Here is a 27,134-nt window from a genome sequence, read left to right as displayed (position 1 = left end):
TTCCTCGAGATTGTTCAGTCTTGTCGAACAATGGGTCTTTTAAAGTGAAGAAACGTTGGCTTGCATGAAGTGAACATGAAGTGCACGGAGTTCACGGCCCTCAAGAGTAGAAGAACACAGTCACAGTTCATTTTCAGATCTTTTATGTTCTTTTCGGCAAAAACAGCCACTTATTAAGAGAACCTGAAATGATCTTGAAACATCAGCACCTATTTATCAAATATAAGCCCACCAAAATATTTGGACACATAAACGTGAATGTGATTCGTCAGGATCTTTTCTCGTCACACACTTTGTCTTTTGCATCAAGTTTGAAGTTATATTTTTAGTAGGTTTTATGAAGCACAGGTAACACAATGTAGTATAAACTTGTCTGATATATATATATATATATATTATATATAAATATATATATATGTTTCCTCCCAGGTTTGTTTATTGGTTTTTAGGAGGGAAAAAATCTTACACACACACAAGTTCTATTTATACAATTATAAAAAATTTTTTTTTTTAGATTTATACAATTTGTATATATATACATATATATATATATATATATAAACAATAATAATTAATAATAATAAACATAATACAATTTTTAAAAAATTATATATAACACATGCATTCATAGAATAGTACTTGTAACCACATTAAATATATATATATATAGGGGTGAGTTAATTTTATACATTTTGTGTATGAAGGGTTTGTGCCGTTCTTTCCCATCATTCATTCACAAAACATACATTCCACGCTCAGTTTAACTGATGATGATTTATTTTGTAAATGATGTACATTTTCAGTGCAAGTCATAATTCCAATTCACACTTGAAAAAGAGCTTCTCGTATATTCAACACAAACCTAAAAATGGCTTAACATGGGAAAATCCATACTGCAAAACAGACGATACTTACACTTATAAGATCAATATGAAAAACATTAAAAACAAAAATGTGTGTGAATGAAATCCCGGCGGTGCTTGTGAACATTAAGAAGCTGATGCAGAAACACAGCGATCCAGACAGTAAAGCACATGCACAGCACTACAGGACGAGCTGAGATGTTTGGGATAGACGTCCCGTTCAGAACTTCTGCGAGAGCGTCTGTTTCTCCAGAAGCAGGTCTGCGAACCTCAGCTGCAGCTCTTTCTCTCGGTCCTGCTGTCTCTGGACGTCCTCTCTCAGGGCCTGCACAGGAACAACTCATATTAACAATATACCAGAACAACTATGTATTAGAATTCCCCCAAGCACCAAAAATATATATATATTATATACACACACACACACTATTAACAGTAGCAAAACAAAGTGAAATACTTGTAACAAAAAAAGTTAATAATAATAATAAGACATTTTAAATAAATATTATACTATATACAATATAAAACCTCCAAAAAACTAAAACTTAAACAAAAAAAATAAGAAAATATATATTTTTTTAATTCAATACTTTTATATTTGCCCTCGGTTGTTTAAAAAATAAAAATAAAATAATAATAATAATAATAAACAATTAACAGTAGCAAGTGAAATACTTGTGTAAAAAAATAAATAAATAAATACATTTATAATAGCAGCACATTTTAAATAAATACTATACTATATACAATATAAAACCTCCAAAAAACTAAAACAATAAAATAAGTAACTATTTTTTTTTGTAATTCAACACTTTTATATTTGCTCATATTTGCTCAAGGCCACATTTTAAAAATCATATACAAAATAAAACATCTACAACCCAGTTTTTTTTTTTAAATATATATTATTTCGCTGGATTTCTGGTAGTTCCTAGGATAATAAAGTCCACTAAAGGAGGTAGAGCTTTCTTACATTCGGCTCCCAAACTCTGGAATAGCCTTCCTGATAATGTTCGGGGTTCAGACACACTCTCGCTATTTAAAATGTAGATTAAAAACGCATCTCTTTCACCAAGCATTCGAATAATGCATCTCTTAAATTGTGACTGATCAAATGCACATTCATATTCTTTAGCTTGGGTTAAACTATGCTATGCTATGCTAATGATGTCTCTATTTGTTTCTATGTTTCTAGGATTTACACAAGCTCCAGTCTGGATCCAGAACACCTGAGAAGAGATGATGCTGACCCTCAGAGGACCCCAGATGATGCTGACCCTTGAATTGAATTGAATTTCAGTTTATAATATTACATTTAATCGTTTAGTGGACACCTATCCAAAGCAAAGCAGAAGTGAGGACTGAGTAGATAGAGTTGGTGTTAAAGCGGTTGACCTCCTGTCTGCGTGGAATGGCATGGTCTTCCTGTTTCTTCAGCTCCTGGAAGGTGTGGAGCTCCACGTTGGCCTGCTCCACCTGATCCCAGAGTTCACTGAGCTGTTTGAGCAGACCCATGGCCCTCGACTGATAGCCCCCCAGCAGGATCTTCATCTTCTTCTCCATCTTCGCCGCACGCTTGGCCTCTGTGGTCATGTGACCTCTGTTGATCTGTCATCACACGAAGAGAGAGGAAGAGTTACAAATGCAATCACAAGGATTTCACAGTGACATCATGTGTTTGTTTGACTTGCACTGATGCCAGACTTAATTTAAATATATAAGAGTTCAAAGATAATTTATAAATAAATATATTTAAATAAAATTATTACTACTACTTTTAATTAAATTTGTAAAAAATGAAAAGTACCACCTGGAAAAAGTAATTTTACAATATAAACTTAAAATAATAAGCAAAAACAAACAAAACAAAAAAATATTCAGTTACTATATACTTGAAAATAAGATAATATTAAATCATTTAAAGTAAAATAAAATGTAAATAAAATAATAAAATAACATACATATATATAAATTCTAAATGTAGGGGAGAGCAGGGGCGAAAGTACCATTTTTCAGAAAAACATCATTTTAAACATCATATCTCTGTTGTAGACAGAGATATATTTCTGCTGTGGCCAGTAACTCAGAAGTGTGGTCTATCAATACCAGGTGGTATTTTGTAGAAATGTAGAAAGACTTCAGTATAATTTCACTTTGAACACAAGTTGCACATTGTTACTTTCGACCCCATCGGTTGGGACGAAAGTAACAACAATATAAGCTAGATTCTTTTCTGTTACTCTTATTTTTCTTAAGTATACCTGATTGTGACCTTGTTAATATGTAACTGCAAACATATTTTGTCCTTTATCTTTGCAAAAAAAATATTAAATTACATCTTCATATTTTCATTTTAAATTTAAGTCTCATCAGATGTATCAAAACCTGACTGTATTTTTTTTATTGTCAATTTCAATGTATTTTTATTAAAAAAAAAAAAATTTCAACAATGTACAATATAAAAATGTAATTACATTAGCATAATAAAAAAAACTCTAAACATAATGTAACAGTAGGCCTATTTATGTTTCCATCCAGTTGTTTTTATGCATAAATTGAAAATGTGCATTAAAACATCTGGAAACACTGCAAATTCATAGGTGGAGGTGTAAAGGCTAAGCTATGGCTAAAACCTAAATATAAATGTGATGTAGCAGCTGCCCAGAGAGTGATGTTCCTCTATGTCCAGAAACGCCCTCTCAAAAACATTTGGATAAAACCAGACCTCTGTCTGTCTTTCTGACCCTCTCTCAGACATGTTTTTTTGGTATAATATGACAAACATTTGTAAGAAATGATGCAAGATGCAGAAAGTCACAATATAGCATGCACTGGAACAAAATAAATACTTTTTGTCACTGTAGCGGGACAAAAGTAACAATTGTTACTTTCCGTCCCAACAGGAACTCCTGACATTTAAACTCAATTTAATTTTATACAAAAAAAATCTGAAAATGCAAACTTTAGGATGTGTTAAAGCACTAAATAACCTGTAGATCGATCATTACTGTAACACATGAAACAAGAAAAACAACACAACTAATTTAAAAAAAATTACCGCTTCAATAATTTACTTTTTGTACTCGAAAACAGTTTTACGGACCTAACTTTGGGAAACGATGAGGAAATCACGTGATATTTCTCAGCTCCGTCAAGGATTGCATGCTGAATATGCTGTCACAGCTGGGAATGCAAATGCAGAAAGAGGCTCGGAGAAAATCACTTTGTTACTTTCGTCCCACGTTACTTTCGACCCCGCTCTCCCCTACATATCTAAAAAAAAAAAAAAAAGGAATTCCAGGAAAAAGTGTAAAAGATAAAATAAACTAATAAAAATGAAATATAAAGAACTAATATGCAACATTGAATCTTTGCTCAGTTTAAACGGTTCATTACAGCTCTTGTTCTTGTCTGAGAAAAACCAGGATTCAGTTTTGCCTACAGACACTGGCACCATGAAATATTGAAACCATCACAAATGTAAACTATTTTCAGACATTCAATTTTGCAATCATGTGTGACATGCAAAAAAAGCAGTGAATTCTACAAAGTTATGAGATGGAAACAAAAACAATAAACCTCCAATGTCAACACTGCCTCAGAAACACACGCCACGTCTTTGGCCTGTAACAAACCATTATGCAATTATAATGGATCTGTTTTCATTCGAGCGCCTGGTGTTTTCCAGTAAGATTCCCGCTGCCAGCTGAACGTCCTGACTGGGCACTTCTCCGAGTAAAACATCTGAGAAGAGCCGAGACGATGAGAGATCAGCGAGAGCAGGGCGTCCAGACGCAGAACAGCAGACGCACGACTGTCGGTCAGATCATCTTAAGATGAACCCAAGGATATGACCACAAAAAAAGCAATCATTGCATTTTAATGAGAAATTAATCTTTATATTAATAAAAATTTTTATCTAATATTTTATATCCATGACATAAAATATAGATTTTATTAATAAAAAAAAAAAAAAAAAAAAAAAAAAAAATAATAATAATAATACAATTATGTGTATAATCATCAAGTTAAATACACACTTGTGTATATATACAATTTTACAAATGTAATTTATAATTTAATTTTAGAATGACATTTTATAAGTGTATATATATTTTTTAGTAAAATAAACAGTATATTATAATAAACAATACATATAGATACTAAATTTTAAAATATCTGTATTAAATTTAAAAGGATTGAAGAAAATATATTAACTTAATTTTAAAATATATACGGTAATATTATATAAATACTACAAACAAAAGATTGACTCGTTCTCGAGTCAAGAACCGTTTCTGTCAGACGTGTCCGATTCATGAACCGAGGAGCTGACGATACTGCGCATGTGTGACCAACAGTCGCCTACAGGCAATTTTATACAGCCTAGCTTTTTCCGTTTGTTAACTTTTTATTACATGCATGATTTTAATTAGATACATTGTCCATAACATATTTATTTAAAGTTACTTATCCTTGAAAAGGTTATTCAAGAAAAGTTATGCAGTCAGTCTGAGGGAACAGAGCAGGTAGTCAGGTCTCCATTAGAGGACTTCAGAGGAAAACATAAGAACAGGTAAAAAAAAAAAAAAGAAATTCTTGAAAGACCTCATGCTCTCGTCCTGTTAGTTTTTAAAGCTGCACCAATGTCAGCATCAGTTGCCCTACAACATTCCCTGATCTCGAGATCGGCCAAAATGTCCGGGATTTGGCTTTTGTGTTCTACAGTTGCCATTCATTGTGTTTACTGTGGTGAGCAGGACGAGACTGAGGGCCGCGGGAGAACGTGATTACTGATGAGCGACACCTGTGAGACGCACCGGTCTCGTATCTCTCACGGAGGAGCGGGAATTTTCTTAGCAATGCTAAAACGCACACATCAATCGATCACGTTTACACAATCGATCACACAATAAAATATAATGAAAAATATAAATAACTATGATTACAGTGCAGCATTACCAATCCCAGCTTGTAGGCCTGCTCATATTTAAAAAATATAACTTTTCCAAAGCGTAAAGTGCAGCATCAGCAGTTTCAGATTTTAGACCTGCTCAGATTTCATTATTGCGTTGGACCGATCGGAATTAAGAGCAAAGGTCTGTTTAAATGCCGACGGGAGCTGCGTTTGAATTACAATCGTTTTTTTCCTAGTTGTGGTGATGTTCACACTCGCGTGATGCCTTTTGAAAACCTTAGGCTGGTGACACACTGGGATATTACAACTGTCAAACATCGTCTATTTTGCCGTCAATACTGCTGACGGTGTCCTTTATCAGTAGGCTTTATATTTATGCTCAACATGAAGTATAGATATTGTTGTCGTGAAGACAAGATCCTGGTCTGTGGGTTGTCTCCCTCTATGTCACCTACAGTAGCAGCAGACTCTCGCGAGTATTCACACTGGAAGCGTATATAAGTACAGCATCACAGCAGCGGCTGCAAAGCGTGTTCGGCAGACAGTATAACCATTTCAAACAATGGGTATAATTCTTTCAACATTTGTTTTTATAACAATACACCATACTTTCACCCAAAACGATTAATTAAAAAGTTTAAATGGGTAAATACATATTTGTTATACTTAATTTTCTTTTCTGGCATTGTTGTTAAAACTCTTGACATGCTTATTCTGTGCATTTTGAGCACGTTTTGTGTTAAATCATATTTATTGTCCATCAAAAGTGTGCTTTCACTTTAATTGAGCGTGAGCAGCACAGCAAAAATAGATCGGACGCCGAAACCCCCGCTGCACTGCTGTTCACGCGACACTCCTGCTTGACGCTCACGCGCTGCTCCTGGTCCCGGTGTGAATGCACTCATTGATTAACATGGACGGCGAAAAAAATACGCGCCGCTCACGCTTGCAGTGTGAAAGAGGGGTAAAGACACAGAAAACACGAAGCAGCCATCTTCACCACCGGAAAGCCGAAAAAGCGTACACCCAGTTGCAGGCTGACACAGAGTGGGCCAAAGCCAATGATGACTGCCATGTCATTTGTATCGACATGCAGGGGGTAGTGTTCACGCCAAACCTGACACACTCCACGTGTACTATCAACAGCAGCTGGCCAACTACAACCTCTGTATCCAGGAGATGGGTACTGACAAACCTCCTACAATGTGCCTCTGGCATGAGGGCATCGCTCACAGAGGTTCTATCTCGAGGGATGGAAGCACTGGCTGATCACCAAACAGAGGAAGAATCAACCACCTCCAGCTCCCTTGTTTTCCACCACGTATGCTCGTGCTTACGAGGACCCTCTGCCCATCAAGGAGGAGAAGCACCGTGACCTTAAGGAAATGCTCGCCTACATGCCAGCGGAGGCCCAAGCACTTTATGGGACATTAGAATGTAAAGAGTAGCCTGGTATGTGTAGGTCATGTGCAGGGTAAGGTGGGATATATTGTGTTTATTGTGTGAAATTAATCATAAAAGTAGTTTTAGCTTATCTTGTATGCCTTATTTTATGTTGTATAATAGGAATATATAGGTATTTATTTTATTTTATTTAGAACCAAAAAAGAAAGACGTATATGGTAAACTAGCCTATGGAACCAGCATGGAATGAAGATGATGTATGTCTGTATTGTAAATATGTATTGTTTACCGTTATTACTGTTTATTGTTTGTATGTATTGTTTATTGTAAGCATGTACGGTTTGTTTGTACTAACGTTTATTTTCTGTACTATTAGTAGGCCTATGTATTGTTCATTGTTCGTACCGTATTGTCCGCGTTTTTGTTCTGTGATTTACGTTGGCAAAAAATAAAAGTAATTGAAAAAGAAATGCTTAATATTTTCTTTATTTTCTCATTAGAATTGGGAAGCTTTTGTTGTCTATCTTCAAGTAAAAAAAAAAAAGTAATATAATATTCAGTCCAAATTAAAAAAAAAAAATTATTCACAATTTGAAAATATGGACTTATATGGTTCTTCGTCTCAAGCCCTCAATTGTGAAGTTAATATGACACACCAAAAATAAAAAAATAAGAAGAACTGCCCAGAAAAATAACACTATAAAAGAGAAAAAAAAAGTTTGAGAAAAAAGAAAAAAGATGGAAACATTTATTTTAAAAAAACCAAGAACAGATCAGAATTAGCAGACTCTTACATTAGAAGAAATAAAATAATTTGGTGACTTTACCAAAAACCTAAATTACTGAATATCTGAAGATGAAATAAAAAAAAGTTCCCACCAAAACCAAACAAACAAAAATAAATTGTTAAAAATAAACATAATTTAATAATTAAAAAAAAAAAATAATAATAATAAAAAAAATACAACATTTTTAAATACAACAAATTACTAATTTACTAAATTAAACAAAATATATAAAAAAAAGAAAAAGTTGGGGAAAACACACTGAATGACTTTTAAGAGCACTACGATTAAATAATAAAAATAAAAAAAATAAAATGAAAATTATTTAAAAAAAAAGAGTTAAAAAATATGTACACACAGAGATACATTGAAGAGCACCTTCTTGTTTATATATATATATATAAACAATCACAGATTGACATACATGTATAAAGTGATTTTAAAAGCAAAAAGACACTTAAGTGATTCTACTGTAGAATACTGAACATACGCTTCTTTCAGCCAAACAATGCCATCTACTGGACGCAAAGGAAGTTGATCTTACCTCCAGTTTCTTCTCCATTGACTCGATCCTGTCCTTCTTGCTGGCCAGATTGGCTCGAGTGTAGCGGCTCTGTCCGGGCAGGTACAGGACCTGACTGTAACACTCCTCCCAAACCTGGTTATACGCCTCCATAGACAGATCCCCGTGACCCATCCCATGCTTCACCACCTCCATCTCCTGAGCCAGCAGCTCTCCGGCCTGTCAGACACACACACACACACACACACACACACACACACACACACGCACACGCACACGCACACGCACACGCGCACACACAGATAAAGACTTTATGGGAGACTATAACAGAAACATCCAGGTCATAATCTGAGATAAAACTCTTTTGCAATGTGACATTTTTGACAATTAAGCACTTCGTATAATAAACAGCTAGTTCTAATTCATTTTAATGCTCTTAAATCCTTTCTATAATATATATATATATATATATATATATATATATATATATATATATATATATATATATATATATATATATATATATATATATATATATATATATATATATATATATATATATAGCAATATATTTAGATTTTATTAAAATGTTTTTGTTACAATTGTATTACTTGTTATAGGTTAGTTGCATAAGAGAAAGTTAACTCTACTTCATTTAATGCTCTTAAAAGTCATACACTATGATTTTACATTAATTTTTTTATTATTGATTAGTTTTTGCAGTCCTGCTTTTTATTACAAATTACCATCACATTTAATTACCAATTAGAATAAGATATAATTTTCCCAATACAGAAAAAAAATGTTTTTAATTCTAATTAAATTAAAATATATATAATAAGAGGATTGGTTTAAATCAAAAGCGTTTTTCACAACCCTACTGAAAAGTAATGACAGTGACTCTAAAGATGCAATGCATCTTAAACATTTTCTTAATTACCGGTACTTTATTTTGCTTCATTACACAAAAAATGAGACGGGATATTTTTTAAAAGCCAGGCCACACTGAATCTGTACCTGCAGAATAACAAAAGCTCCAGAGATTCACACAGGGTCTGCCCGTTCCCACGCATTATTTAATGATATAATTAATCATTCTCAGATTTTGCTCCCTGATTAAAAAAAGAACAAAGTGTCTATCCCACCTGGGTCTAACCATTAAAAGCAGCACACCTTTTTGAGCTCTTCCTCCGAGACCTTTTCGTAGGGGTTTTTCTCCAGGTAAGAGATGTGCTCGGCGTGGCTGGAGCTGGATCCCACTCCTTTGCCCTTCTTGGCCTGAGCGTCGCTGAAGGGGTGATGCAGACAGTCGAAGTGGATCATGGTGATCATTTCTTTCTTAATGACTTCTTCGGCCTGCTGCAGGTCTGTCAGCGGCGGCTCCACAGTGTGAGGCCGGAGGATCGTCTCGTTCACCTGAACACATTTCAGGATGCTCATTTCTAGTGTACATCACTTTAAACTGTTTACATGCACTCATTCTTTATTTGTGTATTTAAATGAGGGAAAACCCCATAAGAGCTCCTTGTCTAGTCTAGAACGGCTAGTCTTAAACCACTCCACAACTCGGTGCAAATCTTCACGACGGTAGGGTCCTGAAAAGTTAGCATTTTACAAATATGACCCTGGACCACAAAACCAGTCATTAGAGTCAAGATTTTTCAAAATCTTGATTTATACATCATCTGAAAGCAGAATAAATAATCTTTCAGTTGATGTTGGTTTGTTAGGATCGGACAATATTCAGCAGAGATACAACTATTTGAAAATCTGGAATCTGAGGATGCAAAAAAAAAATCGAAATATTGAGAAAATCACTTTTAATGTTGTCCAAATGAAGTTCTTAGCAATGCATATTACTAATCAAAAATTACGTTTTGATATTTTTACAGTAGGAAATTTACTAAATATCTTCATTGAACATTATCTTTACTTAATATCCTAATGATTTTGGGCATAAAAGAAAAATCTATAACTTTCCCCATACAGTGTATTTTTGGGCTTAAGACTGATTTTATGCTTCAGGGTCACAAATGTTGATATGTGGTAGTGTTGCTATCTTTAACAAACTCCAACTATTAACAAAAAACTAACATAAAAACACCATTAGAAATATTTCCTTGGCTACTAAATGAAAGTTACTAAGACAAATAAAAATGAAGAAAAACTAAAAAAAAATAGAATTGTGTATACAAAATGTAATTAAACGATAAACACACCAAAATGACTAAACCTTAAACTAAAATAAAATTAAAAAAAAAAAAAAAAAACTCAGAATATTAATAAATGCTCTAATAATATATTGAAACTACATATTGCAAATGTTACTGGTAACAAAAACTGAAACTACAAAAAAAAAACTGCTAACTGAAATAAAACTAAACTAAACTATAAACTGGCAACAATTTTTTTTAAACTAAACTTTATTAGTTACTAAAACCAAAAAACTAAAACAAAATAGAATTTATACAAAAATACAAATAAAAACAAAATAACTAAAACTATAATTAAAATGGTAAATAAATAAATAAAATGATAAAAAAGAAATAAATAGATAAATAAATATTAAATAAATAAACAAACTATATATATATATATATATATATATATATATATAAAATACCAAAAACAGTATATTAATCCAGATTATAAATGTCACAGTAACAACAAATTTCAAAATATTTGTTAATTGCAATGAAACAAAAACGAAATTATTATTTCTACACGAAACCACTTTTTAGTACACTTTATCAATAACACTTTTTTCCATTTAGATGCCAACGCAGTTCAGTTTAAGTTACTAAAACTGAAATAAAAACTAAATACACACTAAATATAAAAAAAATCAAAAACAGAACAGAAAAAAAATAGTGATAAATACTGTAACAGTATATTAATAATACCAAAACAACTCCGTTAAGGTGCACGGTGATTGTGATAGATAACTAAGTAATGCTGGTATATGTGTGTGTGTGTTCACCTCTGAAGGTCTTGGTAAATCTCTCTGAACGGCTGTGTGTCTCTGCCGCAGCTCCTTCTCCCTCTCGGCGTCTCTGGCGACCTGTAGAAATATCCCACAAGATAAATAACACCAAAAACAAACCCCCTCTGGATCCCGAACAACTTCTGTCTTCTTACAGATCTCCAAAAGCTGCATTAGAAGTCTTCGCCGGTTAACTGACCTGTTTGCGCAGCTCTATCTCGGCCGCATCCTCCACGAAACTCTCGTCCACCTCGGCTTCCTCCAGCTCTTTCTCAGCGTTTTCGGGAAGCACGATCTCAAAGTCGTTTTTGGGCAATGGAAGAGACATCAAGCCCTGTCGGAGCTGCTCGCGGGACTCCCTTTGCTGGAACAGACAGAAAACATCTAGCTATGATGCAAGACCACATTTAAATAAATGCATCAAAACAGCATTTAATCCACTAAAGCACAAGAGTTTAAATCTCTGACAAATTGATGTTGTTAAGGGTGTCACGCACCAAGTGTTTGGCAAATGACGGGTCGCTGTAGTCCATGCCGCCCTCCTCTGTGTTGATGTTGAGCTTGTCCCGCAGCGGGGTCCTGCCCGGGGTCACCCCCACCGAGGGTTTAGGAGTCATCCCACTGTGGGGGGTCATGCCCTCGGCTCCGTGACTGGGCGTTCTGGGAAACCATATGCATAAAGTCATTATCCACACAGCTCATTAACCTCAAATTTAGCTTATACTTTTACATTATGAGGTATTAGGTGTAGTTATGCATAATATCTGGCCCAAACGTTTGGGGTCAGGATTGGTAATGTTTTTAAATAGGTCTCTTCTGCTCACCAAAGCTGAATTTATTAGATAAAAAAAATACAGTAAAAATTTAGGAAATATATTACAATTTAAAATAACTGTTTTATGTGAATGTCATTATGTGAATGTATAGTAAAATGTAATTTACTTCTGTGAACAAAGCTGTATTTTCAGTGTCTTCTGTGTCACGTGATGCTTCAGAAATCAGAATAATATGATGATTTGCATAACATTTCTTCTTATTATTATCAATGTCTATTATTACAATCATCAGAGAATTGCTTAATGTTTTGTTGAAACTGATGCTTTCTTTTAGGATCCTTTGAAAATGTTCAAAAGACCAGCATTAATTGAAAATTTAGTTTTACTGTAGTGAACCAACAATTATAACTAGACTAAATTACTATTAGACTATTACTGTGTTTAAAACTGGATTTTTTATATACATATATATATATATACACACATACATATATATATATATATATATATATATATATATATATAATTTTAATATTACTTCTGACTAAACAATTCTTTGAATTAGCTTTTAAATTAATATTTTCAGTTTTAGGTAAAGATTTTTCTCAGGGTTTTAAGATTTCTATTTCTACTTAATTTATTTTTATTATTTCAGTTTTAGTAATTTCAGTACTTCAAACTGTTTGTGTAATTTTGTACAAAGTAAAAAAAAAAAATTCTCATGTAGTATTTAAGTATTATTTTGATTAACAAAATAAACAAGTCATAACTAGCCTTAATTTAATTAACTGTATTACTGGGTGAAAAATTGGGTTATGCATTCACATGTGTTCCTGTAGCTCAACTGGTAGAGCACTGCAAGGTTGGGGGTTCGATTCCCCGGGAACACATGATATGTAAAAATTGATAGCCTGAATGCACTGTAAGTCACTTTGGATAAAAGCGTCTGCTAAATGCATACATTTAATTTATATGAATAAATAATGCATAACATTAATTTCAAATGCACATGGTTGCCTTGTGTTGCTGGTGGTGATATTTTATTAAAGCAATAAGCTACTAAAGGAAGTGCATTACATTGATCTTTACAACACTTTATTTAGACAAAATCTCTTGTAAACCACAGCCGTTGTTTTAATATGGCATTTGATTTTTTTTAACACTATACTATTTTCTGTTATTTTCCAGAACTCAGTTTCTATAAGTGTGAGCTAATATTTTTCATGTAAAAGTGCATGTTTTCATGCTTGCTGGGCACCTGAAGGGTGTGGACAACACGGTGTTGGGCGTCTGGACCACCTGTCTCTGTGGGGTCACACCAGAGAAGTCGCTCTCATGCAGAGGGGTGTTCAACCCTCCCTTAAGAGGCGTGTCCACATTTGTGAGTGCCATCAGGTTCTGGGCTTCCTGTGGGGGTGAAAGAACCGAGCGGTGAGACTCAGGATATGAAACCGGTGGTTTGGGAAGCGTGTGAAACTGGACTGAACCTGCAGGATCTTGTCCTGTGCCGCTGGGGTTTTGGGCGTGCGCAGGGCCATGGCGTTATTGGTCACGTTGTATTCGGACAGAAGAGCGCTAGAGGCCGAGTTGGTGATTCCTGACTCCTCTGCGGTCTGACGGGCCACTTCACTGGCCTGACCCAGTTTGACCACCTCCTCCAGCTCAGCGTCAGAGATCTGGAATAAATAATCGGTAAAATGCTGTTTATTCAACATAAAAACTAATCGTGACTTCAATATTAAACTATTATAACAATTATTATAAAACACACTTTGTAACTTTTACACACTATTAATCATTAATTGTATTTTTTATTTTCAGTTTTGAATTTCAGTTAAAGATTTAATTTTATGTGCTTGTCATTTTTGTATATTTCTATTTAGATTAATTTGGTTAACTTGTTGCACTCAGTGTTATTTATTTACTATTACAGTATCTACATTTTGAATGATCTTTAAATCATTTAGTTTTATTTAAGGTTTTAGTGATTTTATGTGCTTTAGTCATTTTTATTTGTGTTTTACATTTAATTATATTTCTATTTAATTTATTTGGTTAACATGCAATCAGTTTTATTCTACTATTATTTGTACTATTAATATATCTACTAGTATTTATTAATATTTTATCTTTTCAGTTTCTTAATGGCAGTTAAAGTTTTAATAATGTTCTGCGCTTGTCATTTTTATAAATTTCTATTTAGATTAAATTTATTTGGTTTACGTGTTGCTATAAGTGTTATTTTAATATTATTTATATACTAGTATAGTATTTATTAATATTGTGTATTAGCTTAATTTTATATTTCCAGTTTTTATTGTAAATTCTAAAGTTTTATTAATTTTATGTAATTGTCACTTCTATTAGTTTTTGTTTTATATTTCTATTTAGATTTAATTTATTTGTCAACTTGTTAGTACTATTTATTTACTATTACAGTATTTATCTATATTTTGAATTACCCTTTAATAATTTTGTTTGAAGGTTTTACTAATTTTATGTGTGTTTATATATATATATATAAAACTATTTCCATTTAATTTATTTGGTTAACATGATCAGTTTTATTCTACTATTATAGTATTTATTAATATTTCGGATTAGCTTTTAATTTTCTCTTTTCGGTTTACATTTTATTTTGATCTTAAACTTAAGCAATTGTTTATGCTTTTGTTCTTTTTATTAGCTTTTTCATTTCCATTTAGATTTTATTTATTTTTATATTTATTTCAGTTTCAGTCATTTTTGAACCTCTCTCCGTTTAAGTATCTTTAAGTTTTTCATCCATCAGATTTAGTTCAATTAACAGAAGTGATTTCTTAATGGTTTAGTGTACGAGAACAGCCCTGGTTGTGATGCAGTCAACAGGATGTTTCGCGGATGTGAAGGTGTTTTAGTTTTAAGGCCAGGCTCACACTCACACATAAGTCTGTTAAAGTAGCACAGTTTGTGTGAACTCTGACCTGTGGTGCAGGAAGCACCAGTTTGCTTCTCTTCTTGGTGAACTCAGACACTCCACTGGTCTGCAGGATGGCCGAGGGCAGATCAGACTCCTTCTTCTTCTTGATCTTCTGTCTGTCCTTCTTTCGTTCATGATCCTCCTTCTCACTACATACACAAAAAGCAAAAGGGTGATCAAAAACACACTCACCCAGGCCACTGGACTAATAGTCTGACACGACCCCGCTCACTTCCTGAGCTCTCCATCCAGATGCTGCTGGCGCAGTCGCTTGAAGTTTGGTTCCAGAGGATCATACAGCTCCATGGACGTATCGTAGAAGCCCTGCGCGGGTTTCTTCTCAAACGGGATCTCAGCATTATAGTCCACACCTCTCTTCTTCTTGCGCTTCTTCTGGATGGCGATGCCTGCAGCTCGCAGCTCCCTGCGCTTCTGAAGCGCTGCCAGACGACTGCAGAAAACAGCGAACACTATTAATAACTCAGCACTTCCAGAACTAATACAATGCTCATTATGACAACAACAATGACACCGTTTCAGATCATGAAATCAGCACCAATAACTAGAAGGCAAGCTGCTAAATATATATCATACATAAAAAAATGTATGCTAAAAAGTCCAGCGGGATTGGTATTCAGCAGGGTTATTATAATGAACCTAAACTGTGACAATTTTATATTTCTGTTTTCATTTGAACTTTGTTTTTATGTGCTTATAATTTTTTTTTTTTTATATATATACATTTCTATTCAGAATTCCTTTGGTTAGCGTTGCAATCAGTGTGGTTTTAAATATATTACTTCATATTTTGAATTAACTCTTACATTTTAAAATCTGAGTTTTCATTTTAATTTTAGTTAGAGTGATTCTTGTGCTTTTATTCTTATTTTTGTTTATATTTCTTTTACAGAATTCATTCCTTTTTATGCAAGTTTTCGTAATTTTAGTAATTTTTAACTTGCGGTTAGATGCAATTCTTTCTCGTCTAATAAGTATATTTTCACCTAAAAGTGCTTTATAGTTTTAGTTTACTATAACAACAATGGTTATGATGATGCAGTTACTGCTAAATATGAATATATGCTAAAAAAACAACACAAAATTGCATCATTTCTAATTTTCATTTAGTTTAACAGTACTAAATGAATATAAGATATTCTATGATAAAAACTATGACTACAACTTTAAAATAAAAAAGGAAAACGTAAAAACTAAACTATTTCGATGATACTAAAATAACCCTGTTTCTCAGTCCCTTGTGAATAATTTCAGAAGTACAGTCTTACACAGATTTATTCAGAGACACACAGCAATTGCTAAAAGACCCCAAATCTGTTTTTAATGACATGAGATCTCACCGCGCTTCCTCCAGCTGTTTCTCTCTGGCTTTCCGCTTCGCCTTCTTGCCTTGCGTGTTGGCCAATCGGGCTCTGGCTTCCGACAGCATCTCCAGCTCATCTGCACACACACGTTTATGGATGTCATGCATTATCCTTTCAATCACAGTGTTGAAACGTTCATTTGATTGTTTTCCAGACATACTCACAGAGCTCGCAAAATCGCTTTAGCAAAGGACTACCTTGAATGGTGATATAAAATTCTTCCCGTGAGATGCGTTGTTCACTCACTTGTAGGGGTTTAAACTAGTGCTGGGCGGTTTGAACAAAAAAATTAATATCACGGTTTTTTTCTAAATTATGCTTTATGATGCTTTTTCTTTTTTTCATGCATAAACAGGTGTACAATGCATTTTCTGCTGGTTGATATTCCAAGACGTGCTTTTAGGCCGACAGCACTTGCATAAAATGGTTCCTCTTTTTGGCACAAGTTCTTCTGAGTCATGTTACTACTAGTTCTGCAGCACCCATCTTCCCTGTAACACCTGTTTCACACATACTCCACCTGCAGTGCACAGACCCATTGTGTTTTCACACAGGATGTGTTTGCAGTCCGCTACTGATCTGTGTCTGTTTAGTCCACAAACACAACATTTGTTCATTGTTTTGATTTCATATCATGTATAAAAAAAAAATCAGCATTGTGAGTCTTTTACCACAGAAGAGTAACAATCTTACATAGTTATAGACATTAGTTTAAACTCAAATATAAACAACGCATTATTCATGCATTTTACTTCTAGGTTTGTATAATAAGCTGCTCAAGCAAGCGGCAAAACATTTAAACACAATATTTAGCCTACTTTTCTTGTTAAAATATTTTTAATTAAAACACCACAGACAGACAGTCTCGTGCCTTTTGCATTTAAATCTTTATCACAAGCAATCCCACCGGTCTTAATGAACTTTGTTTTTCTGCCTCCATAAAAGTGAATATATATATTGTTTTCCCTATTATCTAAAAGTGCACTTTTTCTTGTTTTAAACCTAGCCAAAAACTCATGTGTTGCGTGTGAAACCGCTTTAATTAGTATACATTTATTGTGAAATGACTGCATTTCCGTGTCAATCCATGTTGCGCTTTCAGCACAGCAAAAATAGACTCGGTACGTTAACACGCTGCATTGCTGCAGACGCACCGCTCCTTGAACGCACTGACGGACCGCAACCTTGTGCAGAATGAACGCTGGAATCCGTTAACATGGGTGCGTTAAAAAAATACGCAACGCATATGCACTGCAGACGGAGTATGTGTGAAACAGGTGTTATAATGTAACACCAGAGCACTGCTGTGTGTACCCTCACCACGCCTCGCAGTCGCAGCTTAGAAGTGCAACATTGTTTCAGATGGACCCTTTACAGTGTCGCGCGGCCGCAGCGCAGCATAATGTTCGTTCCGAACATTTTTAACTGACTGGCTGCGCAAATCCACGTTCATTTTCAGCATTTATTTGCACATCTTCTCAATTAACATCTGCTCTATGTGAAAACACGCACCTGATGGAATTTACCGCTGATTAGAGAACCAGCTTTACTGACGAGATGCGCATTAACGATCGGCCGATCGTGATCGGTGCAGCCCTATTGCGTATCCTTGCTTCTGAATGAATACATACACACAAAATTAACTCAAAATAACTGTCTCCGTAAGTATTCTCGTAAACACAGTCGGTTATGTCTTAAGGGAACCTATACAGTGGTGAAAGGAATCTCCTGTGCATTATTATATTAGATCCGTGCATTCGGTCTTAAAGGGACAGCAGCCTCTGGAGTCTAAGGGTATTTTTGGGGCGTGGAGAAGTTTTGTCATGCCCTGACATTTGTGCTTTTTTCAGTTTCTTATAAATATCTAAATGGGTAAAGACTAATCTCACTGTAATCAGCACAAACTGGGCTGTAATAATATGTGAAATGCATGTATGTACATGATTGTGTTTTTGAGAAAAAAAAAATTATGCGTGGTTAGTGAAAAACTAAAAATGTTAAAACGCTTGAATAAGGCAAAAAAACACATAAAGAACAATGGTTCCCGGGATTTTTGAGAACTGGAGCTTGTAGCATAGAATTTTTATTTCTAAATTATGTAAAAATCATCTTGTTTACTCACTCACAGAAAACAATATATTGATTTAAATTTTCTAAGACACTTTTTGTTGGTAAAAGTCATATGCGAGTAGGCGTCAACTACCATGAATATCATTGTGATTTACACCTGAGAAGACAAAGGCCCGCATAATGAGCTGCATAATGAGCTGCATAATGAGCTGCATAATGAGCCTTTCAGTCATCTGTGCCACTGTGAGTGAGGAGTTACAAGAGAGAATGTGAGAACAAAATAAATCTATATTATTTTATGTTTGTAGTTTATTAAGAATATATTTAATTATCCCACAACATAATTTAATATCCACTTGGGGGAGCAGTTAAACAGTTTATTAGAAACAATCAAAGCTGACTTTCAATTAAATTGTTTGGCATGCTTACTCCAGTCACACAATCCTTCAGAAATCCTTTTAACAATCTTATTTTCTACAAAAAAAAAAAAAAAAACATTTGTTGTTATTATTATCATCATTATTATTATCATCATTATTATTAATGTTGAAAAGAGCTGAGAATGTTTTTCTGGGTTTTTAGGGGGAATAAATTGAAAGAAAAGCATTGTTTTTACATTTGTTACAGTTATCTATTTGTTACATTTATATTATTTACATCAAGCTTTTGAAGGGTATAGTGTTGTATATTGTTATTGAAACTTCATAATGTTTCACTTGATTATACATTTAGTCAGGAATTATAGTTTGGGAAAAGTCTAACTAGTAAAATGTTTACACGTTATGTGAAAACTAGTAAAAGTATATAAATAAATAAAAAGAGACTTACTCATGTTTATGATCTCTGCTGAATAAAGTGCTTCATTCTTTTTTTCTGAGGAAATCCATTTCTCAAATCCTCAACCACATCACATCTTTTTGGAGTGAATTATGTCTTATTCCTCTCATCGCGAAGCAAACAGTAAAATAAAAAAAACTTGAACAGTCTCGCTGCTTTTTCTTCTGTTATAGGCGTATTCAAGCTGCGCGCTTCAGTTTGAATCTGAATAGAGCGTTCGGCGCGGGGGCGTGGTCACATTAGATATAATGAAGGGAGACATGAAAAACAGACATCGCGTTGTTTTCATATGGATTACTTTATCACAGAATATCTGTTTTCGGCGGCACTTGTTTAGTTTAAAAATAGACATGTTAAGCTTTGTATAGATATCTCTCTCATGTATTTTCGTTGAGTATTCACGGAGTTACAGTTCATTTAGTGATAGTGAAGTGACATTCAGCCAAGTATGGTGACCCATACTCAGAATTTGTGCTCTGCATTTAACCCATCCGAAATGCACACACACAGAGCCGTGAACACACACACACACACACTGTGAGCACACACCCGGAGCAGTGGGCAGCCATTTATGCTGCGGCGCCCGGGGAGCAGTTGGGGGTTCGATGCCTTGCTCAAGGGCACCTAAGTCGTGGTATTGAAGGTGGAGAGAGAACTGTACATGCACTCCCCCCACCCACAATTCCTGCCGGCCCGGGACTCGAACTCACAACCTTTCGATTGGGAGTTTGACTCTCTAACCATTAGGCCACGACTTCCCCAACCACGACGTGTTCCCCAAAACTGTTTGCTGTTCCATTAGTTTAAATGACGTGTTTGTAAAAGAAGATCAGCGCAGACAAAGGCTGCAGACAGCGCACCTTGTTTGTTATCTTTATTTTATAAGTGCACAAAGTTTTGTTGTTATTATGTCTGTATCCAAAAAAAAGTAGACCCTTTACAGATTCGATTGATGTATTGCTCTTATCTGTACGATTAAAACTGAAAGTGTAATTTAAGTTCTTTTCGGGGTTATCAGGAGAAAATGACTCAAAACGCGTATCCGCGTTAATCGACTTGAGAGGGTTAAATACCTGCTGTTCCATTAGTGCCACCTGCTGTCAGAGAGGGACATTTGCATATTAATCACAAAACTAAAATCAGACCATTCTGTTTTTTCTTCAAATTTTGAAATTATACAATCTAAATGTATTTAGCATCTTTGCAGTGGTTGCCCCTGATTTTAAATACAGCATAGGCAAGGACTTTTATTTGTATTTTTTTCCTATTTGATTTGGGATTTCTTTTAAAATTTAAAAGGTTTTTAAAAAGTTAGTTTTATTATTTGACACAAAATAGAAACAGAAATATGCACCATTTTGTCTGATAAATAATAAAAGGACACCTTTTCATTTATAATGCGTGTTAAATCTCATTTAGTAAAAAATAAAGAAATATATAACTAAATTTAATAAAGCTGTATCGTTTAATCTGTATAATAAATTTTATCACATCGTAAGTTGAGTCAATCGTCACATCCCTATACGCTATTAGTTTTTGCTGATAATGCTGATTTGTTCAGCTGATGTCTTTTTTATTCTGGCTAGTTAAATTAATTTTGGGCTACCAAAACCTGAAGAATGCCTGCCCAAAGGCTACCAGGGATTTAGAAATTGTGCTAGTCCTGCACTCACCTTCATCCATGTCCACGGGGTCAGGTCTGGCTGGTTTGGTCTCAGGGTTTGGGTCAATCTCTCCTGGTTTTAGCTTGCGAGGGTCATCGCCCACATCGTCTTCATTCTCTCTCTGGGCGGCTTTATCTCTGTAATCATAACAAACTGGTTTTTCATACGACCAAAAACACCACTTGGCAACTGCAAAGCATTAAACTGGCAAAATATGACCAAAACGTTTATAATTAGACTGTATTGTGAGAAGTTAACATTGATTTATTTTTATTTTTTTCACTGCATTGTTCATAAAGCTATTGAAGCCCATTTCCACCAAGGACTAAAAATAAATAAACAAATAATAGTTTATTGCAACTTTTTATTTTCACAATTCTGACTTATTACATTTTGCAAATCTGAGTTTATCTCTTACAATTCTGACTTTGTAACTCACAATCATGTTTATATCTCACAATTTTAACTTTATAAAGCACAATAGAAAGTTTGGCACAATTCTGAATTGCGAGATATAAACAAAAACTCTTAAAGTCTGACCATTTTTTTTTTGAACTGTGAACTGGGGGGGGGGGGGGTCTCACATTTCCTTATAACTGCTTGTTTATCTCTCAATCCTAACAATCATTCACAATAGCCAGTCTGTCACAATTCAGAAAAGAAAAAAAAATGCAAGTCAGAACTCTGGGATAAAAATGTGCAACTACCTTTTTTTATTTTTTTTATCCAGTGGCGAAAACGGCCTTCCACACAAAACAGAATCCCTTCAGAGGTGAAAGTTATTGCATGTTGTCTGTATTTTGCATCAAACTGTACTTACAGCAGATACTCGTAATGCTCCAGACACTGAGCGGCTGTTCGTCCGATGATAGGGGCGATGGTCCTCCACTGAGTGGGCATCAGTTTGGCCAAGTGAAGAAGTTTCTCCTCTTCCTCACGAGACCATTCTGTTTTCTTGATGCTGGGGTCTAGCCACTCGTACCTGTGAGAAACACATCATAAGAGACAACCACATTAGACCTGGAATAGCCTTCATTCAGAAAAAGACCAAGAACTTGTATACTTGGGCATCACGGCATGTATAATGTTCAATGCATGTTTTTTTTCATTTTCTGACATATCTTGAGTGATCTAAACTCACCATCTGGCTTTGCACTGTTTGGCTGATTTGCGGTGCAGCAGGGATGCGATTCGAGACCACTGATTTTTGCCATATTTCATTACAGCAGCTTTGAGAATCTCATCCTGTTAAAGAATCACATCAAAGACATGAATTATGCAACAAGGCTACGACTCAAATAGCAGACGGCTTTACTAATCTAACCAAGCTGCAAATTCTAATGCAAAACTAAAAATAATAAAATCATTTTAGTTTTTGAGCACTTTACATCAAAATAAAAACAGCCTTATAGAGTTCTCTCAAAAGTCAGCGAACTTGTTTATCAAGAAGATAAGTGTCAGAGAAAAACAAGGCAAATTATATTTGTGAGCAGAATTTATTTTTATGCATGCCATTTCCAAGCAAGTTTATTATTATTTAAAATTAAATTTATATTTAGCAGACACTTTTATCCAAAAAAGAACAACACAAGAAACCAAAACCAGCAAAAGAGCAACAATATAAGTGCTGTGACTAATAAATAAATATTATATATATATATATATATATATATATATATATATATATATATATATATATATATATATATACACACACACACACACAGCAGTTACACATTGTTGCTCTTTTGTGTAATATATCTAAAGAAATATAAGTAGATATAGTAGAAAAAGAACAAGGAATGCTAGTGTCATAGAGACTTTTTTTGATAAAAATAAAAAAGATAGAATAAAAAAAATAGAGAATGTTATTAATGTCAGAGGCTCTATTTTCCCCATTTCTTTTAAAGACAAATAGTAAGGATAGAAACAGAATAGTGTGTGCTAGAGTTAGAGGGTAAACTTATATTATATATATATATATATATATATATATATATATATATATATATATATATATATATATATATATATATATAAAATAATGAAATAAATGAAATTAATAAAATAAATGTCCTGCAAAAAAAAAAACCTAGAAATGACAGATATTTTAACTTTTCATACAAGATAAATTTTGACAGAGCTAGAGTATTTACCTGCTGTAATTAGTAATCATGCTTAAAACAATCCAAATTTGGGAAAACGCTTTAAGCGCGTTCATGAGGTTGATATGTTACGCGCTCAAAAGATAAACACATCGCGTTCTTAACGCATTCCGCATCACGACATAAATACAGAAACAAATACAACACATCAGTGCATATATCTGTGCAGTTCCGATAAATGATGATATTATGAAGTATTTAATGCCTTCAAATTATTAAACGCTGAAGATTGAAGGAGTTCTGCTGCTGGAAATGTTGAGAGTTTTCTGAACAAACCTCAGTGTTGCGCCACACGCCTCCTTTGATCATAATCCGCGGCATTTTGGCGATTTGAAGTCTTCACACGTAAACTCTTCTGGAATCTCAAACACGTGAAATTAAGATGAAATAAGATAAATAAACTCTGCGTTTTAGCCGCCGCACGTTAAACTGCGGATAAGGAAACAAGAATGGCTGCCAGCGCACGGAACTGTGGGAAACAAGCTCTTCCTCTGTTGATTCATACGGGTTCTAGTGTCGGGTCAATTGAACTCAATATCGCCCCACACGACAGAGAGGCGAATGACAGGCTGAACGCTCCGAACAAATATTTGTTTCTTCTTCTTTTTTTTCCTTTCTTTTTTTTTTCTACTTATTTTCTTCTTATTATTGTTGCACCATATATTGGTAAAAAGAGTTGTCTGAAATGTGCTTTTTGTAATCCCTCTGGCCCTAGAGTAGTGTTGTAAATGTAATAAAAATAAATGTAATATAACATAAATAAATAAATAAAATATCTAGCATAATCTTATATATGTATAATTGTAAATTTTTTCAAACATCTAATTTATTTAACAATTTATGTTCATTTATATTTAAAATCTGTATACATTTTATAAAAAATAAATAAATTGAATTACAGTATGTATATTGTCCTTGGATTAAAATTAAGTCATTTTGTGAATTAAAATGCAAAACAAGTTACCATCTACTAAAATATTGACATTTCTCGTAAATGTAAAAATGAAGTCTGTTAAAGGCTCGTCTTATAATTTATTTATTTCTTTGTTTGTTTTTGGAGACAACTGAAAAATAATTTACAAAAATAAATTGAGATTATATTTTTTTTGTGAGCTGTTATGTTGCATCTCATTGGATGATGATAAAAAATCTTGTATTTTTATTTAATTATTACGTTTGATCATCATTATATTTATAACGTCAGATGCTTTGGGGGGAAAAACATCTGTTGCCTGTTTGAAAACGTTAAAACTGATAATGTATTTGGAAACAATATCTAAAAGTTAGATATTAATATGTAATTGTATCCTTGATGTACAATGTTTTTTTTTCTTGACATGAATTGATTGTACAATATGCTTGTTCTCAGTTAAAAACTTTATTCTTTCTCTTATTTTGCTTTATTAACGTTCCATTCTGTTGCATTCGTGGTCGGTCATTTGTCAGTTGCTTGTTTTTGCCTCTAATGGAGTATTTTTAACCACGTTTCTGTTTCTTGATCGTCCTACAGTGGTTCCCTTGCTGTCGTTGCAGGATCACAAAGCTCTCGGATTTCATCAAAAATATCTTAATTTGTGTTCTGAAGATGAACAAAGGTCTTACGGGTTTGGAACGACAAGAGGGTTAGTCATTAATGACAGAATTTTAATTTCTATGTGAACTATCCCTTTAAGAGGCAAGGTCCTAATGCTAAACAAGCCAGTATCAAGTTGCACCTGCTACACCACATTATTTGCAGTCAGTGTGTTTGTGCTTGTACCATGAACAATATATTTTAACGTTATCAATGTTAAAAAGCAGTGCTCTTGTGCCAGGAGAGGCCATCAGCAGTGATAAATGACACACAAGAGTCTCTAGGCGAAATATGAAGCAATTCCTCTGAGCAGGTCATCTTTTCTGACCACTGATGTTGAAAATGAGCAAAGCTGCAGGAAGATTTTAGAGCAACACGACCAAGTGAGGAGCAGAGATTTCTGCCACAGAATTTGAAGAGGCTTCTATCCAGGTACAAAGCAGATCTGGACTGAATTCAAAACCTTGGGTAAAAATGCAAAGAGTGCAAATTTTCCTAAGAAATGTAAACAGGAACAGAACTGGCAGCTAAAGCTACAACTAAAGCTATGCATTAAGAGGAAGTTCATTTCACACCAGAGTTTTTTTTTACTCAAAATGTTATCTGTATATAAAGACGTCTGCTAGTTGCCAAGGCATTCTCATTTTCAAGATTTCGCAATTAATCGCATCCAAAATAAATATATTTGTTTACATATATGAGTGTGTACTCTGTATATTTATTATGTATATATAAATACAAATAAATACAAACACATGCATTGGTGATGCTTATATATTAAATATATTTATATATAATGTAACATAGAATAATCTAAATATATAAATGTACATACAGGTTAATAATTTCAAAACATATACTGTATGTGTGTGCATTTATATTTATATATATATATATATATATATATATATATATATATATATATATATATATATATATATATAATAAATAAACACAGGACACACATACATTATGTAGACAAAAACTTTTATATTGGATGTGATCAGCACTAGTAAAAATCAACACAAACTAAGTCGCTAGGGTATATTTTTAACAATAACCAAAAAAAAAAAATATATACATATATAAATATATTGTATGGGTCAGAATTATAGATTTTTCTTTTATGCCAAAAATCATTAGTATATTATGTAAAGACCATGTTCCATGAAGATATTTTGTAAATTTCCTTCCGTAAATATATCAAAACTTAATTTTTGATTAGTAATATGCATTGCTAAGAATTCATTTGAATAACTTTAAAGGGTTGCTTTAAAGGTGATTTTCTCAGTATTTTGATTTTTTTTGTACCCTCAGATTCCAGATTTTCAGATAGTTGTATCTTGGTCAAATATTGTGCATTTTTATTCAGCTTCCAGATGGTGTATAAATTTCAATTTTGATAAACTGACACTTAAGAATGGTTTTGTGGTCCAGGGTCATACACACACACACACACACACACATAACACAATGACTAAAAGTACACAAAATTAAAGTGAAAACAGAAAATAATCTGGAAATGGCAGTTTATGTTTTTTTTCCTCTATAAATCTTAATCACCAAAACTGTAAATCTAACAATATTTCACTGTAAAATTACATGAGATGTCCCATTAGATGTATTACAGTTTAGGGAACCTTAACCAATTAACAGTCTTTTCCCATTCCCATTATTTTAACAGTGTAGGTTGTTGTGGGTGGTTGCCAGGGAATCCCTATACAGTTGCTAAGATGTTCTGATTGGATTTCAGCACATTGTTATGCTGTTGCTAGGGTGTTCTTGGTGGTTACTAGGCGGCAAACTCTTTTCAAAACATTCCATTTTGGTTGTTGGAACAGGGATTTGAAATGTTCTAAAAATGCAAAAAGGTTTTCTTAATGATGGTGGAAGTTTCCTTTAAGACAAGCGTATAACATTCCTTCAAATCTATTTTTGTATGAACAATTCAGCATTATAAATTAACATTCACTGGTCAGAGTTTCGCTTTCGTCTCCGTGCGTTTCTGGTCTCTAGATGAGGCTTTTTAAAATCTGAATCAGTGCTCTCTTCTCTGCAAGCTGAGCTCAAAAAGACATTTCCTTGACAAGTAGGTCTCTCACACTTTAATTCCTCTGTGCTTATGTTTGATGCGCTGTGTGGGAGGAAGTACTGTAGTGAATTGGGATTAGAGATTACAGCGAGATGATGCGATTTAGCGCTTTGAGATATAATCTTCTTATAGTCATATTG

At 33.8% G+C, this 27,134-nt stretch overlaps 1 protein-coding gene across 1 annotated transcript; it reads right to left on the bottom strand.

The window, feature by feature from the left end:
• Window positions 1–754: 754 nt before the first annotated feature.
• On the bottom strand, window positions 755–23,807 carry LOC132111279 (cell division cycle 5-like protein). Its single transcript, XM_059518435.1, has 16 exons — window positions 23,606–23,807; window positions 22,306–22,409; window positions 21,985–22,146; window positions 21,174–21,301; window positions 16,570–16,669; window positions 15,444–15,662; window positions 15,216–15,360; window positions 13,740–13,928; window positions 13,511–13,659; window positions 11,974–12,136; window positions 11,676–11,840; window positions 11,474–11,554; window positions 9,667–9,909; window positions 8,515–8,712; window positions 2,259–2,471; window positions 755–1,188 (listed from the first exon to the last, which is right to left on the bottom strand). Exons 1-16 carry the CDS (start codon window positions 23,648–23,650, stop codon window positions 1,084–1,086), a joined length of 2,409 nt encoding a protein of 802 aa, XP_059374418.1. The 5' UTR covers window positions 23,651–23,807; the 3' UTR covers window positions 755–1,083.
• Window positions 23,808–27,134: the final 3,327 nt, after the last annotated feature.

This window comes from Carassius carassius, chromosome 31 (genome assembly GCF_963082965.1).
Source record: "Carassius carassius chromosome 31, fCarCar2.1, whole genome shotgun sequence".
Classification (NCBI taxonomy): domain Eukaryota; kingdom Metazoa; phylum Chordata; class Actinopteri; order Cypriniformes; family Cyprinidae; genus Carassius; species Carassius carassius.
The sequence above is the reverse complement of the archived record's forward strand: the minus strand, read 5'-3'. Positions and strand labels throughout refer to the sequence as shown.